Raw genomic sequence first — 19,038 nt, forward strand, 5'->3', positions numbered from 1 at the left:
CGAACAGACTCAATACTCACTCTCCGTCCCGGCGCCGAGCTCTTTTCAACCTCGGTCTCCTCTGAAACATGTTAGTGGCCGGAGCGAGCTGCGGAGCGACCATCACTCGCGTCTAAATAAAGCTCAGCTCAAAGCCGCCCTCCTCTCTGTGAGGAGGAGCGGCGGACGCGATACCTCCTGGGAAATGTAGTTAAGCTCCGCACTGGTGATAGAGAAGATGGCTCCCGGTTTGAGCCCTGCCAGAGATACTCCCCCTCGCCCACCCCGAAATGTTTCGGCGCTCCACAGGTAGGTAGTCTCACACCTTGGCTCCTACTTGGAGTAAGCCCGGCATGCTTGAACTGAGTTTATTATAACCCAAGGCACACTACAGTCCTCTCCCAAAGGTAGCCTTAACAGGTAGGAGTATTTAAACTGTGTCATGAGACACGGAGCCACCAGGCAGGGACTACTTACACTCCTCCCCCGACCAGGGAGACAGTCCCACAAACTCTGGCGCAGGAAAGAAAGCGCGAAAAGCGAACTCGAACCCCTGAAACTTATGGGAAATGTAGTCCGCAGGCAGAAAAGTGGAGGACCGGCCAATACCGACAGATTCTGTCCGGTACTGAGCTGGGCTTGGCGAAGCCCAGGAGACCTCTGGGAGTGCGAGCCAGCCCAAGGAGTGCGCAGGCGCAGACTTTCTGGCTCGCCATAGTCGTCTTTGTCTGCGGGTGAGTGTGGTTTCGGCCTCGCAAGGCGCAGATCTGGGCGTGGGACCTGGGGTTCTGGGTTCAGAATTCGATCAAGGAATCTGGAGGGGAGGATTCTTAGAGCCTGCGACAGGGCTGGGGAGGCTGAAGCGGAAGAATCACTTTCTGTGACGTGCAGTGTTCAAAGCCTGTGCGGATGGGGGCAGGGGTACAGGAGGAAACTGGGGCGAGTTCGCGGGTGGGTGACGGAGGGTGTGAGAGGGTTGTAGAGGTACAACTTGCGTGAGAATTGTGTGGTTCCAAGTTCGTGAGGATGGATGGCATTGTGAGCTTTATGGGGTAGCAACCTCAACTTCACTTTTCTCGTTTCTAAAATAATGATAACAAAGATGCATCTTTCTGGAATATCCGTTTTTCTGAAAGAAAGGAAAATGGCTAAGACATCGAGAGATAAGTGATTTTTAAAGCGATTTTTATATAAAGGCAGGCTCATTGTGGAGTAGAAAACAAAATCAGTATTAACAATTTTTAAAAGTAAACATTTCCGAAAAACTTGTTATTGGATTACAAGACTCCCGGTGTATTGACTTTTCTTAATTCTTTGGAGGAACTTTGGTGAACAGTATTAAGAAGCCCTGGACTAAGGAGCTTTAAGAGCTAGCTTTCACTAAGGTATAGACCGCACAGAATTGTGAAGGATGTTGTCCTGTCTTTGGTGCAGATAATACCAAGTAACTGACTTAGAATTAGAACTCCGTTGTTTCTCAGCGAAGTGGCAATGACTCGTAATTTGACCAGGTTTTCCCCAGACCAAATGGCCCAAATGTAGTGAAACAAATTTTCTTCTATCTAAAACGACACTTTCTTCCAGTATTCTATCACACTTAACGTAATTTTCAATAAAATGAAAAAGTACCATGGTACAAAAATTCATATACACAAAGAATAGCTTGGTATATACAAAAAGTAATCAGTAATAGTTATGAAGACAGTACTTTATTTACAATAGCGACAAATCAGACAAAACATCTTGGGATAAACAGGCAATGTATAAAATCTATATAACACTAAATTCTTTAGTGTTAACAAAAGACCCAAAAGAAGACTTGTACAAATGGAAATATATGTCATATCTTAGATTTTAAAAGTCTGCAGGGTATTTTGTTTCGTGAAGAAAGCTAAGGGCTTGTTTGGTAATATGTAATATACTACTTTTTTAATAAGTGGGAATAAGAATGTATATTTGTAGGTGCATAAAGAAACTTTTGAAGTTTACACAGAAAATAGAAAAGGTTGATGGGGAGGGAGATAACAGCTAAGGCAGGGGTAAGAATCACATTTTTGCTTGCCTGTTTGTAGACTTCCATTTTAACTGGGATGGAGGAATTAGATTTCTATGTTCACTCCATTATGTTTTAGATATTTATCACTGTCTCATTCTTGAATGTTTCCTTGACTTCCAATGTACTACTCTCATTTGTTTAATTCCAGTCACCCCCCCACCAAAAGCTCCATTAGTGACTGTTTGTCTCTTAACTGTTAGTGTTCCTAAATTTCTCAGTTTGATTTTTTTTTTAACCTCTTAAGAACAGAATTCCATTGCTGTGGCTACACCTAACAGGTGACTGACAAATGTCCATTCCTTATTTGAGCCATGTCCTGAGCTACTTATTCACATATCCAGTTGCCTAATGGACAGCTCCACCTTGAGGTTGCATAGGACCTTCAAACTCTTTATGCCCAAAATGTTAGTACTGATATCTCCTGCTTCCTGTGGTTTGCCTCCATCCATTTCCCCTATGTATTACCTGTTTTGTAAGTTCATAACAGTGTCCAGCCAGAGTTGAAGCCTCTTATATCTGAGTAAGGGAAGAGCTTCTGAGTAAGTTTAACTCTTGTCTGTCATACCATATTACAAAATGGAGGCCAAGATATCTTAATTACACATAGTAAATGATAAATATGTATGTTTGCTGAATCCATGAATGACCATATAATTATAGGGCACTTATAATATTTCATTTCTCCTAGAGTAACATAACCTAGGTAAAATACTAGGCTGCTAAAAATTTTAAGAACTCTGACCATGAAGAATACATGAATAATATCCTTTACATTTTATCCATATCATTTAAGGTTGGTGACTTTAGATTTATGAGAAAAGTGTTTTCATGGGGGAAAATGATAATAAAAACTGTGACTGTTCATCAGGAGCAAGGACACGTTACATCTGCTCAAAGGTACCTGTTTAGGTTGTGATTCTATAGAACTCTAACAACTCAGTCTTGTAATTTCGCTGTATCACCTAAATGCTGAAAATAAGGTTTCCTGTTTCTGAAATGTGTGGAGACTTTAAATGGCATAATGGGTTTGGCCTGGGATGCAAAGTATAACTACTCTTTTCTTTTTCCATGTGCTCAAATACGCGTGTACGCCAGCCAAAGGGTCATCATTACTTTGTTCTTTTTCACAGGCCAGCTTCCTTGTGCATCCACAGGAACTGCACTTGCCTTATCCTTCAAAACCTCCAAGAGCCCTGTGGCCTCAGCCTGAATTATGGGATGCTACTTGGACCCTCAATAGTAATGTCCAAGCTCTGAGTCACTGTTTAGAAGTTTAAGGTACCAGTTTAACAAGAAGGCAGTGGATGACTGAGAGAGAAATATAAAGGAGGTGCTATCCAGGTGAGTAAGAAAGAACTCAGCAGGTATCAGTGGGATAAAGGCTCATTACAATTACTCAACCTGCAACCTCTGAAAACTTTTTTGAGGCAATTGTCTTATCATCCCTTGTCTTTGGAGTAACAGTTGCTGGAAATTCGTTAGATACCTAAATAACATTTCCAGATACTCTTGCTTGATCAGTGCTCTTTTTTCCTCAGATTCTGGGGGACTGGTTGCCCCTCTAATCTCTCTTCTGGATTCCAGCCTCTTCATTTGTAGTCTCAGTTTGATAAATTTTACAGCCTACATATTGTGTTCTCCCTTTCACTAACATTCTCCATTTTTCACTTCCCCCTAGATGTCTAGACTTAAGCATTTAGTCATCTTGCCAAGGATTACAAGTTCTGTAATCTTTCAAATCTTAGCATGTAGATTCTTTTAAAACTGAACTTTCTAGGGGTGCCTGGGTGGCCCAGGCAGTTAATTATCCAACTCTTGATTTCGGCTCAGTTCATGATCTCAGGGTCATGAGATAGGGCCTGCATCAGACTCCATGCTGGGCATGAAGCCTGCTTGGGATTCTCTCTCACCCTTTCCCCCTCCCATTCCCTGCTTGCCCTCTCTCTCTCTCAAAAAAAAAATTTCTAATAAAATTTAACTTTCTATCATTTCTTCCTGCTTCCATTGTTGTATATCTCAGAGTTGAATTTTATCCCTTATCCTTATTTCTTATTCTCTTCCTACCTCCAACTATCATAGCACATTTCTCCCCATCTTGCTTTTTTTTTTTTTTAAGATTTTATTTATTTATTTGACAGAGAGAGAGAGACAGCCAGCGAGAGGGAACACAAGCAAGGGGAGTGGGAGAGGAAGAAGCAGGCTCCCAGAAGATAAGGGAGCCCAATGTGGGGCTTGATCCCAGGACTCCGGGATCACACCCTGAGCTGAAGGTAGATGCTTAACGACTGAGCCACCCAGGCGCCCCATCCCCCTCTTGCTTTTTAACAATATAGCAGGCTTGGAAATTTGTCCTGACTGCCTACAAGTTCACCTCTCTGTTACTTTTAAAAAGAAATAATACTATTCTCTTTAAAATCCAGTACATATACTTAATAGAAAAGTAAAATAATGGGTATGTCTTCTCAGTCCTGGCCCTCACTTCTCCATTTCTGTTCCCCAGAAGCAGCCACTATTAACTCTGTATTCTTCTAAATGTTTTTATGAGTATACAAGGGAGCTTTCAAGCAGAACAATGACATGACTTGACTGTGACAAGAATACACAGCGTTGCTGTGTTGAGAGGATTTATAAAGAGGCAAAGGCGAAAGTAGGGAGAACAGTGAGGAGCCTATTAAATAATCCAGTCAAGACATGATGTGGCTTACACTTTGGTGGTCCTGCTGAGTGAGGATTATGGAAATGGCCAGGTGCTGACCATATTTTGCAGATAAAGCCAACAGGATGTGGAGATGTAATAGGTGTGTGATCTAGGAGACAGTTGTTCAAGGCTTGAGCAACTGGGAAAATGAGGTTGCTATTTAACAAGATGAGAAGAATTTGGGAGAAGATCATTTGGGAGAACAAGAATTTGGTCTGGGGCAGGGTAAATTAGCTCCCTATTAGACATTCAAGTGCAGGTTTTGAGTAGCAAGTGAATATGTGAATCAGTTGAGGAAAAAGGTGCAGGCTAGTGGTTAAATATTTTCAAAATATTTTATCAGAATGCACAAATGTCAAGCAAACTCTTAACTGTATTCTGTGGAAGTGGTGACCTGTTAGAGCAGGGGTTGGCAAACTACACCCTACCATGTGTTTTTGTGAAGAGTTTTACTGAAACATGACCACCTACAGTGCGTCTTGTCCATTCATTTTCTTATTGTCTGTGACTGCTTTCATGCTACAAATGGCTGAGTTGGGGGTGCCTGGGTAGCTCAGTCGTTAAGCGTCATCTGCCTTTGGCTCAGGGCGTGATCCTGGTGTTCTGGGATCGAGCCCCACGTTGGGCTCCTCCGCTGGGAGCCTGCTTCTTCCTCTCCCACTCCCCCTGCTTGTGTTCCCTCTCTCACTGGCTGTCTCTCTGTCAAATAAATAAACAAAATATTAAAAAAACAAAACAAAACAAATGCCTGAGTTGAGTAGGCATCTGCAGATATATGATGTTGTAAAGCATGATGTGGGACTAAAAAGTATATCTGTCATGGTAAAGCTAACTGACTATAATAAACCCTTAAATGTACCGCTTTAAGGAATATAAGAATTGATTTCTTGGTCACATAACAGTTAATGTGGTGAGCAGTGAAGATTTGCATGGTCGCTTTGGTCTTTGTGGTCCTTTAAGGATCCAGATTTCTTCCAGGTTGTCTCCTTTATCATTCAGTTATGGTTGAAACTGGATCAACAGTGCAACAGCCAGGTGGAGGAGGGAGAAATCACCACGGTAGGGCAAGAGGTCAATAAACTTTTTCTGTAAAGGTTCAGATAGTAAATACGTAAGGCTATGTAAACCATAGGATCTCTGCTGCCACTACTCAAGTCAGACATTTACAGCACAAAAGGAGTTTGCTAGCATTAGACTATCTTGATTTCTATTTTGAAAATATTTTTTAAACCACAAGTTTAAATGCTATTGAAAGAACCATTTTGCCTGATTTTCAGATGACAATGCCTAGTTCAGTTCAGAATTTTACAGTATGAAGGGTACCTGGGTGGTTCAGTCAGTTAAGCGTCCTACTCTTGATGTCGGCTCAGGTCTTGATCTCGTGGTGACGAATTTGAACTCTGCATTGGGCTCCACACTCAGCAAAGAGTCTGATTGAGATTCTCTCTTCCTTTCCCCCCAGCTCTCTCTCTGTCTCGCTCTCTCAAAAGATTTACAGTATGAAAATTCAATTCTGATAAATATGTATGAATAAATACGTATGTTGATGTCATCCCTATAAAAATACAAGGAGTTTTAATTACCAAGGAGATGTCATTTCTGTCTTTTCCTTTCTTTTTTTTTAAGATTTTATTTATTTATGTGAGAGAGGGAGAGAGAGCATGAGTGAGGGGAGGAAAAGAAGGGAGGGAAAGGGACAAGCAGACTCTGCACTTGAGCATGGAGCCCCACAGGGCTCGAATCCATAACATCCTATTTTATGGATTTGATGCTTGAGGAAAGGTAGTTTTCTCAGTTACTAATGTGTTTTTGTGTCTTGGATTTCTGTGGTTTATGTATTCATGATTATCTTTTCTCTTTATTCTTTATTTTCAGCATTTCTGATATCATTTTATTATTATTTTTTTAAAGATTTTTATTTATTTATTTGACAGAGACAGCCAGCGAGAGAGGGAACACAAGCAGGGGGAGTGGGAGAAGAAGAAGCAGCCTCTTAGCTGAGGAGCCTGATGTGGGGCTCGATCCCAGAACGCTGGGATCACGCCCTGAGCCGCCACCCAGGCGCCCCTGTGATACCATTTTAGATGTGTATCTTGTATGTATAGAGTTTAGGTGTGTTTTGTTATATCAGTTGTTAAACTTTAGCATGTGTCAAAATTATCTAGAGGGCTTGTTAAATACAGATTACTGGGCCCTACCAGCAGATTTTCTGATTCAGGAGGTATGTGTTGGAGCCTGAAAATTTTCTGTATGAGTCTGTTACCGTCTTTTTCTTTTAATAGTTTTTTTTATTTTAGTTCTGTTTATTGAGAGGAACAATATGGCTAGTATTGGTTCTCTTATTTAATATTATGCATTGTTTTAAATTTGACCTCATCTTTTTTATCCTTTACTGTAGGATCTTTGATTTCCTTGTCTTGGGTATATATATCTTTCCTTCTGAAAAATTGAAAAGCTTATTATATTTTATTATTTTATAATATTCTCTTGGTTGCCTTTTTATGCATAACTTTCTTAGTCTTCATCATTCGTTTCTTTAGTCCCCACTAAGGAGTGATGTGTATTTTATACATCAGTATGTTTTCGTTCTCCCTTCTCTGTTTACCACACAGTTGGTGATTGAGATTATTATTCCAGTTTTAAATAGGATCAGCTGCATCCTTTTTACCTCCCCCTTCATATATATGAAATTATTTGTGTCTTTGCCTTTGATTGTACAGTAATCCATCTAAGTCCTATCCATTGTTTACCCTTGAGCTTCATTTTTATTAAAATATATCTTCATTATCACTTTTAGCCCAGTCTCTCTAATCTCTCTACTCCCATACCGTATTTATAGCTTCCAGAGCAACATGGATCCTAAGTATATACTCTCTTATATTTCTGTTTTTCACTGTCATGTTTAAGACATATACTGAAGCTCATTGAGAGAAAGGCCAGTATTTTACCCTTTGGATCTGCAGTCTTGAGCACAAGCAAGATGATTATTAAATAGTGATGGTTGTAGAGCTTCAAGTGTGGATTTATGTTTTCAGCTTCATTGAGGAATAATTTACATAAAATAAGTCACCCCCCCTTTAAGTATATTATTTGATTATTTGGTAATTGTATATAGTAATAAAATGAACACCAAAACAAACATACAGAACAGATTCAGTAGTTCTTTGTACCCTTTTGCAGTTGAACCACGCCCCTCCCCCATCCCTGATGATCACTAATTGGCTTCATGTACTATAGCTTGCTAGTTCTAGAATTTCATATAAATGTGATCATATACTGCATAATCTTTAGCATTTAATTTCTTTGACTTAGTTTTACATTTTTGAAATTAATTCATGTTATATAGATTAATATTTCATTCCTTTTTATTGCTATTATTATAAGTATGGACATAATTTGTCTATTCACCAGTTGATAGACATTTTTAGATTATTTACATTTTGGGCTATTATGAATAATGCTATTATGAACATTTATATACTAAGTCTGTGTGTGAACATACATACTCATTTTTCTGAAAAAAATGACTAGGAGTGGGATTGCTGCATAGAATAGTAAGTGTATATTTAACTTTATAAAATACTGTCAGACTGTGTTCCAAAGTAGTTGAACCATTTTTCATCCTCACCCACTACTCCCATCATTGGGAGTTATAGTTGCTTCACATTCTAACACTTGGATTGGCAGTAGTTTTACCTATAGCCATTTTAGTGGGTGTGTAATGTATCTCACTGGGTTTTGTGTGTGTTTTTTTTTAAGATTTTAGTTATTTATTTGAGAGAAAGAGAAGGAATAGGGGGGAGGGACAGAGAGAGAAGCAGACTCCCCGCTGAGCAGGGAGCCAATGTGGGACTCAATCCCAGGACCCTGAGATCATGACCTGAGCCAAAGGCAGATGCTAAACTGAGTGAGCCACCCAGGCGCCCCTCACTGGGATTTTAATATGCATTTCTGATCACTAGTTAAAATGAACGTCTCATGTACTTTTTGGCCATTCATAATATCTGATTTTGTGAAATGTCTATTTAGTCTTATACCATTTTAAAAATTAGATTATCTTTTTGAGTTTTAGGTGTTCTATATATTTTGGATATGAGCCCTTTATCAGTTTCTAACAGTCTGGCTTTTCTTTTTGTTAACTGTTTTTGAAGGGCATTAGTTTTTAATTTTGATGAAGTCTACCATTTTTTCTTTTTGTATTAATAGTTTTAACACTTATGTTTAGGTCTTTGATTCAGTTTGAGTGAGTTTTTGCATATGGCATGCAGTAAATGTTGAGGGCTTTTGTTTTCTAATTATGTAAATTACAGCATTGATATGAGTGACAGCATATTACTAGAGTCAGTTCTTGCAATGATTTATAAGAAAATCAGGAGGGGCACCTGGCTGGCTCAGCCCATAAAGCACGGGACTTTGATCTCAGGTTTGTATGTATGAGCCCCATGTTGGGTGCAGAGATTACTTAAAAATAAAATCTTTAAAAAAGAAAGAAAATGAGGATAAAATTTTGAGAGGGACAAGACAAATCAGGATCAAACTGAAGATTTACAGTTAGTGGATAGGAAACAATTATATAAGAAAGAAAGGGGGGACAAGAAATGAGCTCTTCACAGAAGAGCTTTGGTGCCATTTATTTCAGGCATAATGAAAGGAAAGCAAATGAAAACTGAAATTGATGGCAGTAACAGTTTCTGTATCTAGAAATGATAGCATCAATCAAAACACTGCAGTAAGTTAGATTTCAAAGCAAAAATGGCTGTTTTCTGGCCTGTTTTACTTTTTTTAATTAAATGTATGTGTACTTTGCTGTTTAGCCCTGTGAAAACTGCAATCAGATAAAAAGAGCATAGTCTGTAGTTACTATATAATTATAGATCAGTTCAAGTTGAAAAGCTCAAGTCAGGGACATCTCTGTAGGTATAACGAATAGGGGGTTTTAAAAGTGAAGTAGGGGGTGCCTGGCTGGCTCAGTCAGAGGAGGGTGTGACTCTTGATCTCAGGGTTATGAGTTTGAGTCCCACAGGGGGTGTAGATATTATTTAAATAAATAAAAGACTTTTTTTTTTTTAAAGATTTTTTATTTATTTTATGTGACAGAGAGACAGCCAGCGAGAGAGGGAACACAGCAGGGGGAGTGGGAGAGGAAGAAGCAGGCTCCCAGCGGAGAAGCCTGATGTGGGACTCGATCCCGGCACGCCGGGATCACGCCCTGAGCCGAAGGCAGACGCTTTAACGACTGCGCTACCCAGGCGCCCCAAAGACTTTTTTTTTTAAGTGAAATAGGACTATAGTTATGCTTACTCCATCCTTCCTCACCCACAGTTCCTACTCCACATAGGCAACTACTTTCAACTCATTTAACTGAGTCTGCTGGTGTTTATACCCACATTTTATATAGCTGTTTTACCTACTTTTGATTTAACCACTTTTTTTTAAAAGATTTTTTATTTATTTATTTATTTGACAGAGAGACAGCCAGCGAGAGAGGGAACATAAGCAGGGGGAGTGGGAGAGGAAAAAACAGGCTTCCAGCGGAGGAGCCCGATGTGGGGCTCGATCCCAGAATGCCGGGATCACACCGTGAGCCAAAGGCAGATGCTTAACGACTGAGCCACCCAGGCGCCCCGTGATTTAACCATTTTAAAACAGTATCGGCTTGGGAGCACCTGGCTGGCTTAGTTGGTAGAGCATGTGACTCTTGATCTCAGGGTTGTAAGTTCAAGCCCCACACTGGGTATACAGATTACTTAAAAATAAAATCTTTTAGGGGCATGTGGGTGGTACAGTCAGTTAAGCATCCAACTCTTGGTTTTGGCTCAGGTAGGGATCTCGGGGTTCTGAGATCAAGTCCTGTGTCAGGCTCCGCATTCAGCATGGAGTCTGCTTAAGATTCTCTTCTCTCTGTCCCTCCCCCTTCTCTTTCTCTCTTTCTCTAACAAATAAAATAAAATCTTTTAAAATATGTCATTTATATATATATAGTCAGATTGTTAACATTCAGGGATCCAGAAAATTTCCTGCATTCATTTTCCTTTGTATTTTCTCTGGAACTCCTTTAGGAAATGTTGAACCTCCTAGATGCCTCCACAAACCCATGAATTTTCCAGTCATTTATTTCTCCCTTCATTCTTTCCATTCTTCCTTTTTTCATTCTGGGAGATTTCCTGGAATTTTTTTCCCCAACCTATTGAATTTTTGAGGTCAACGTCATATGGTTTATTTGCAGAAAGCACTAACCCTCTTAATACTTCAGTGCTATACAAACTCTTGGCTTTCTGTAATACTAATTATAATATTGTATGTGTGTGTTCTTTTGTTCCTTTCCTTGTTTTTTCCTATTTGTTTTTATCTATCTTTCACCTTAGGGTTTTCATCAAATATTTGTGATCTTTAGTGCTACATTAATATTTAATATTGAGGTACCCAAAATATTACTGTAATCTGTGTGCATGGTTGGGGCTTGTAAAATGGTGGGCTTTGCTGTGCATCATTCAGTCAGGTTTCTTTTATATGACTCCATGTTAGTATCTATAAATGTTCTCAGAGTCTTCTCATTTTTTCAGAAAAGAACCCTTTCATTGTCTGACACCAGCAACCACCAGCATTTCTGACAAGCAGCAGTAGAAAGGGGTTGGAACCCTAATCTGCATATGAACTCTATTCATTACCTTCTTTTCAATATGTTACTCTAATCTTCTTTGCCTATCATCACTAAATTTGGAGGCTCTTAGTTATACCATCAGCCGCTGCTTTTATAATCATTTTTATAAGTTTCACCTTCTACTCTCAACCAGTCTCTCCAGTTATAGAGCCTTTGTGTTCTCTTCTGCTGGCTTTTTAAGTCATTCGATTCTGCTAATTTATAGTTATCTGCTTTCCTTTCAAAATTTCCTAAAACTTTTCATCCAGTGGTATCTCCTCAACCTCTTAATGTTTATGAGTATATGCCCTTCATCCTCTTACTGTCATTTTAATGGAGTTTCAGAAAGCTATAGAATTTCATTGAACCACACATTCTCTTTAATAATTCTTCTATTTTTTATCCCTTCATCCTAGGCTCTCCCAATTTTATGTTTTTGTCTTTCATCTGTTTGTCACCTGTTCTTTATGTTTTATTTTACTTATTTATAAAGTGTACAGAGTTACATTTAAAAACAGTTTAGGGGGTGCCTGAGTGTGGGGCGCCTGGGTGGTGCAGTCATTAAGTGTCTGCCTTCGGCTCAGGGCGTGATCCCAGCGTTCTGGGATCGAGCCCCACATCAGGCTTCTCCGCTAGGAGCCTGCTTCTTCCTCTCCCACTCCCTCTGCTTGTGTTCCCTCTCTCGCTGGCTGTCTCTGTCAAATAAATAAATAAAATCTTAAAAAATAAAAAAGGGGGGGTGCCTGAGTGGCTCAAGTGTCCAACTCTTAGCTCAGGTCTTGATCTCAGGGTTATGAATTCAAGCCCCACATTGGATTCCATGCTATTAAAAATATATATATAAAAACATAAATAGTAATAATAATTAAAGCAGTTTAAGATTAGATGCACCTGTGAATGTTATTTGTATTTAAACTTTCTTTTATACTGGTAGACTAGGTTTGAAATAGTCTATTTTATAATACCACATTTCTGAAATTTTATTAATACTGGGAAAAAAATCACAAGTATAGTGATGTTGATGATGATGATAGCTACTTTATTGGAGTTTTACTACTTGCCAGGCACTAAATATTTTACAGTTATTAGCTCTTTTCAATGATTTTTTTTTTTTTTTTTGTATTCCCTTTTAGAAAAGGTCTGGGAAACATATAGGGAAAGGCATACATGGAAGACATGTGAGTTGTCTACTTCTGCATGAAAATACAGCTAGGAAAAAACTCAGAAAACCTGGGTAACAGAAAAATATTTCCTCTGAACACAGACACTGATTCTTTAAGACTATATCTCTATGTATGGGACTCAGTTTAAGGGACTTTAGAACATAATTTATACTTAAATATAAGAGAAGCTGTCTAAGAAAGAACCATTAAGGATACAATGATGTCATATGTTTCATCCCAATCCATAATCGTCTAATCTCAATATAAGCACTGTGAAGTCTTTCATCATAAATTCAACTTCATTAGGTACTTGAGGATTAATATTGGAGAGAAACCATATGACATTGATGAATGTGGAAAAACTTTTATCTGTGTCACATGTCAAGAGATACTGAGGAATTCTTGTTAGAAAAAATATCTGTGCATGATAAGAATGTTGGAAAGCCTTCAGCCTGAAGCAGATCTCCGTCAGCATGATCAGATTCATAGTAGAGAGAAACCTCATGAATGCAGTGAGTGTGGAAAAACCTTTAGCCTGAAGCAAAACCTCATAGAGCATAAGAAAATGCATACTGGAGAAAAATCACATGAATGTACTGAATGTGGTAAAGTATTCTCTCGAGTCTCATCCCTTACTCTACATTTGAGAAGTCATACAGGAAAGAAACCATATAAATGTAATAAATGTGGAAAAGCTTTCAGCCAGAAAAGAAACTTCCTTTCTCATCAGAAACATCATACTGGAGAGAAACTTCATGAATGTGGGAAAGCTTCTATTCAGATTCCAGGCCTCATTAAAAACCAGAGAAATCATACTGGAAACAAACCCTATGCGTGTAAGGAATGTGGAAAAGCCTTCAATGGCAAATCATATCTCACCGAGCATGAGAAAATTCATACGGGAGAGAAACCATTTGAATGTAATCAATGTGGAAGAACCTTCAGCCAGAAGCAATACCTCATTAAACATCAGAATATCCACAGTGGAAAGAAACCCTTTAAATGTAATGAATGTGGAAAAGCCTTTAGCCAAAAGGAAAACCTCATTATCCATCAAAGAATACATACTGGAGAGAAACCTTATGAATGCAAAGGGTGTGGGAAAGCTTTCATTCAGAAGTCAAGCCTGATTAGACACCAGAGAAGTCATACAGGAGAGAAACCCTATATATGTAAAGAATGTGGGAAAGCCTTCAGTGGCAAATCAAATCTCACTGAGCATGAGAAAATTCATATTGGAGAAAAACCCTATAAATGTAATGAATGTGGAACAATCTTTAGGCAGAAGCAGTACCTCATTAAACATCACAATATTCATACAGGAGAGAAACCCTATGAATGTAATAAATGTGGAAAAGCCTTCTCTCGAATCACATCACTCATTGTACATGTCAGAATTCATACAGGTGATAAACCTTATGAATGTAAAATATGTGGGAAAGCCTTCTGTCAAAGTTCATCTCTTACTGTTCATATGAGAAGCCATACAGGTGAGAAGCCCTATGGTTGTAATGAATGTGGGAAAGCCTTCTCTCAGTTCTCAACTCTTGCTTTACATATGAGAATCCATACTGGAGAAAAACCTTATCAGTGTAGTGAATGTGGGAAGGCTTTTAGCCAGAAGTCACATCATATTAGACACCAGAGAATTCATACTCACTAAAGCTCTATGAATGCCTTGAATTTAGGAAAACTTTCATCAGAACTCACACTTCAATGGCATATTAAAAATTCATTTTACAATAAAGTGACATGAATGTGGAAAATACTTCACCAACAACTCAAAAGTTAAATACTAACAATTTTAATAAGTATCATAGTATCATGAAAACCTATACTCCCAGAACTCCCACAACAAACATTGTTAATGACGTACTTTTAGGAGCAGTCTCATTGAAATAAGGATCCAGTCGTGAACCCTAAGCAACATGGTTCTGGAAGGCCTACCTGATGCATTAAGAGGTATAAAGATTTGACATTAAGAGACAAAACTGTCATTTTAAAAATGATTCAATACATACGTAATCAAAATTATTTGTTCTTGATGCATTTGTAGAAATCAGAGATTGGTACAATATTGTATTCAGAAACATGCATGCCTTTATTGGGAATTGTTAATTGATAGAGGTGGTATCACAAGTTGGTAGGGAAATGAAATCATGATTCAAAAAATGGTCTCAGGGTAACTGACTCTTTATGTGGAAAAATATTAGATCTCTGCTGTAGTAATACATTAAAGTATTTATTATGAAATCCAAAAGTATTGAAGACTAGAATACAAAAAGTAAAACCTAGTAATATAAGAATTTAATAGGAGAATGTTTTTAAAACCTTGGGGTAAGAGGGAATTTCTAAAATAGATTCCAGGATACTCACTCTTGAGTGTACATGCCTATCCCCAAGAAACCAATATGTGTACCTAGGGAGTCATTATCTTTATGTTCATTGACGCATGAATTACATTAGGAAAAAATTGGAAACAAATGTCTGTTGCTTGTGATTTGGATAAATAAAATGTGATATAGGAACATAGTAAAATATTCTCTAGTAGTTAACAGGTTATATACGTATAAATATATTAATAGAAAGACCTGAAAAATCATGTAGAGTAAAAACAATGAAGGGATAAATAAAATCATAACTGTGAATTTAAATTAAATCAACACAAACACTATTATTAAGCACTGATTATAGATAAACATTTTTATGTAAAACTGAAGAATGGATTGGAAGGATACACATGCAGTTCCCAAAGGTGGATGCCTCTAGAAAGAACAGTAGTGGAAAAGAAACGGGACCAAGAATGGTAGTTGAGGGATACTTCAGTTTTGTATCTAAACACTTATCATTAAAAAGAAAAAAAGATTCCCAGTGAATATAACAAAATGTTAGTTACCTCGGGCTGTGGTAATATAAGTGTTCTGTTGTTTGTGCTATTTCTGAAAATTAAAAAAGATAAAGATAGGCGTAGGAAAGCTGTACGTGGAGTACATGTAATAATAGACTCATAATCCCAGATAGATACTAATATTTTATAGGAAATATTTCTAAAATCCTATCTTTACTATAAGTTATTTTTTAAAATTGGGATGGTAGCTTAAATTATTTAAATTTACTCTTGCATGTGAACTATCACTAATCTGTGTGATCTCTACTTAGAAGTTATAGCATGACTGTACATCAGGTTGGTTGGATTACATACATTTAAGGATCATACCATTTAATAATACATGCACAGACTTGTTATTAAGAATTGGTTTCTACTGAAACATTTTTCAGGAGTTTTTAAAGTCCACATAACCAGTACTGGCATTAAGAATTTGATATTTTTTAAATGAAGAAACCAAGTTACTCTTAAATTTTTAAATATGCCACTGAGTAAAATGTCAGCTCTTGCATTTCACCTTCAATTTTAACCTCAGACGGTTTTTCTTCTATTCTGCCAGATATACTCAACCAATCCTTTAAGAAAAAAAAAAAAAAAAGGAGATCTGAGACCTAAACAGTATTCTTTTATTTGAAGCAAATCTTTTTGAGGATTTTTGTTTACTCAATCCCTTTCCACAGCAAATTGACATATATAAAGTTGTTAGTGCTCTTTTTGAATAGTGATAAAAATGTGTATCCAACATTTAAACCTTAGTCGTATTTCAAATACATCAATTTCTTTTAAATTCAAAATAATGAAATGCTAATAGAACCACACCACTACACCGTTTGTTAGCAGTTTTGAAGGTTGGTCTTGAGATAAGATTATAAATGCCAGGCATTGATTATCTGGGGTAATGTACCCAAATAACATGTATATCTACATCAATCTAAGTTATCCTCTATTTTTTTCCATTCCTCATTAAGCATTCCTCTTATATTTCTTAAGTGTTTTGCTTGCCTTTGAGCTTATGCAGCTTTGAAGTCACCAGACCAACTAAGAACTCTCAATTCAGACCAAACTAGGAGGATTACCTTTTGGTTCCTGTAGTTGGCTAGTGCCAAAGTGTAACAACGATTAGGATAGTCACACTGAGTCAGATGAGTAATACATGTGATATTGTATACTTCAGATTTACTCTGACATGCCCCTGTTGATTCAGCTTGTTGCTAGTTCTTTGCCACCACAAACACCACTAGTAAAACACTCTTAAAATCAGACCTTAAATTTCAGATGTTTTTATTTGTGGAGGATAGGTTACAGGCAAGAGATTGTTAAATCAAAGGACATATGCTATTTTTTTTTATTTTAATAGATGCTATCAGTTATTTTCAAAACACAACTTTCCTCTAACCCTGCAACAGATGGTAACATACTGCTCAAATTCATGTCTGTCTGATGAATGTAGCCATCTGCTCCTAGGTTTGCTTCTTTGTAGATTTTCTTATTGTTAGCTCATTTTGAAGTCCTCTTTATGTATTAGACATTAGGAATTTGCTAATTTTCATCATAAAAATGATTTTTCCATAAAAGTATCTTAAATTTCTATATAATCAGATATGTATTATAATTTTTTTCTAAGCTTAATGGATTGGTTAAGAAGATATTTTAATCTCTAGATTGTCTTTCTTAGGTTTTCTTGCAAGTTGTTTATTGTTTGCTTTTTTCAATATGTAAGTATTTAGTCCATCTAGAATTTAAGTTTTAATGTTATATAAAATGAGAATTCCTTGTTATTTTCTTCCAGAAGGGTTTCCAGTTATACAAGTACAATTTGTTAAAATAACCCATCTGTTCAGCAGCCAGTCACACAGTTCTCACACCAACTTGTGGTATCCACCAGCAGCAATCACAGATTTGAACCGGCAATCAATAAAACAGAACAGGCTTTAACCCAGTTTATTATCAGCCTTGCCCTAACAAAAACAAAAAACTAAAACAAAACCACCTTCACAGTACTGCAACTGCCCAAGCAAGCACAGCTTCCAGGGATCCTGTGCTGCTCTGGGGAGAAAAGGTCAGAATGGGTATAGTTCACCTAAGCTCTGGGAAACATAACATTCTCATCCAAGACATGTTATGATAACCCACTACTGCATCTGTACACACCCAGTTGTAAGACTGATACCCACTTAAGCACAGGGAAGCTGCTGCATTGGTTTCCCAAGACATGATGCCTTAGTCACATAGGCTATGGATGTCTACATGCCAATTCACAGCTCCCCCTACCCCTATCCAGGTACAGGATACAAATTAGGAATATACAGTAGTATTTTCTTCAAGAAAACTGGTAGAAAGTCAAATCTAAGATCATCTTTCCAGACATGGGTCAGTGGGAAAGGCGTATTCTCAATACTTTATCAATACCATCCTTTTCTATTCAACTGAAACAGCTATGTAATCCTTTAACCACATGATCTTTTCCTCATTCAACTGAAACTGCCTTGTACTTTCATTTATACCAAGACCTATTTCTGTATTCTCTTGTTTCACTAATCTATTTTTCTACTTCGATACCATATTAATTGATAAATTGATTTAACATTAGCCTTATTGTATTTTGATACTGCATAACAAAGTCCTCCTTGCTGTTTTTCATAGTTTTATTGGCTATTCTAAGTTAATTTTCTTCCTATATAAATGAAGATTGTGTTCTCAAAATCTAAAAACCTTTTGATATTCTAGTTGGAATTGTATTAAATTTATATATTTATTTTGGGAGAAATGAGATTTTTGATTTTAAGTCTTTCTGATCCAAATCGTAGTGTGCCTTTGCATTTGTTCAAACTGTAATCATGTCTTTCAGCATGAGGGTCCTGAACAAAGTAATTTGAATGCCATCCCTGCTTAATAATATATTTTTTAAAAGTTTGTTAGTTGGGTGAATGAGAAACAAAAAAAACCAACCATACACCAAAGCCCCGATCCCTAGGGTGATGGTATTTGGAGATGGGGCTGTAAGGAAGTAATTAGGTTTAGATTAGGTCATGAGGGTAGAACACTCATGGTGGAAATAATACCCATATAAGTGGAAGAGAGAGATTATAAAAGGAGATTTCTTTCCACGTGTACAAACTGAGGAAAAGGTCATGTGAGCACAGCACAGTGAGAAAGCAGCTGTCTACAAACCAGGAATTGGACCTTCACCAGGATTTGCCAGCATTTTGATCTTGGGATTTCCCAGCCTCTAGAACTGTAAGAAATAAATGTCTGTTGTTTAAGCCACCTAGTCTGTGGTATTTTGTTATAATGCCTGAGCTAAGACAATCCCTTTCCTGCCTGCTTCTATGCTCCTAATATGTGGTAAGACAAAAGCACTTTTCATTAGGAGAGTAAATTCCCAACTGCATTTTTCATATAAGGTCTGTAATTTTTAGCAATTTATAAAACTTCCCCCACCTTATTCATTTAAAAAGTAAAAATTGCTGGAAAAGGAAATAAGTAAAAAATACGGTTCCTGGAGTGACGTCTTGAAAATGTTGAACTAGGAATCGACAAGCTATAGTTAGTTCCCTTACAGAAACTGGGGAAAAAAAAAAACAAACCCAAAAACTTTCTGAACTAACTTTGTAG

At 37.5% G+C, this 19,038-nt stretch overlaps 1 protein-coding gene and 1 long non-coding RNA gene across 4 annotated transcripts in view; one reads left to right on the plus strand and one right to left on the minus strand.

Annotated features, from left to right (window-relative positions):
* LOC148108255 (uncharacterized) overlaps nucleotides 1–601 on the minus strand; it is a 71,190-nt gene extending 70,589 nt beyond the window's left edge. The window contains exons 1-2 of one of the 2 annotated variants that reach the window (XR_015728169.1): nucleotides 457–601; nucleotides 21–202 (exon numbers count right to left, since the gene is read on the minus strand). This is a non-coding gene — a long non-coding RNA (uncharacterized LOC148108255). Of the gene's footprint in view, nucleotides 1–20; nucleotides 233–456 lie in introns of those variants that run through there. The other variant, XR_015728168.1, reaches the window with a different exon arrangement.
* On the plus strand, nucleotides 212–18,686 carry LOC123797388 (uncharacterized). 2 transcript variants are annotated; one of them, XM_045805268.2, is made up of 3 exons: nucleotides 212–288; nucleotides 3,166–3,376; nucleotides 12,507–18,686. In XM_045805268.2, exon 3 carries the CDS (start codon nucleotides 12,961–12,963, stop codon nucleotides 14,197–14,199), a length of 1,239 nt encoding a protein of 412 aa, XP_045661224.1. In that variant the 5' UTR covers nucleotides 212–288; nucleotides 3,166–3,376; nucleotides 12,507–12,960; the 3' UTR covers nucleotides 14,200–18,686. The 2 variants fall into 2 exon arrangements, with proteins under 2 accessions (XP_045661224.1, XP_045661223.1); XM_045805267.2 differs by lacking the exon at nucleotides 212–288 and adding an exon at nucleotides 656–713.
* Nucleotides 18,687–19,038: the final 352 nt, after the last annotated feature.

Source organism: Ursus americanus, chromosome 21 (genome assembly GCF_024610735.1).
Source record: "Ursus americanus isolate L20-20 chromosome 21, mUrsAme1.1.p, whole genome shotgun sequence".
Lineage (NCBI taxonomy): Eukaryota > Metazoa > Chordata > Mammalia > Carnivora > Ursidae > Ursus > Ursus americanus.

What these genes read in the sequence shown, in the direction of transcription:
- LOC123797388 (XM_045805268.2), top strand. Translation starts at nt 12,961, where the DNA reads ATGATAAGAATGTTGGAAAGCCTTCAGCCTGAAGCAGATCTCCGTCAG.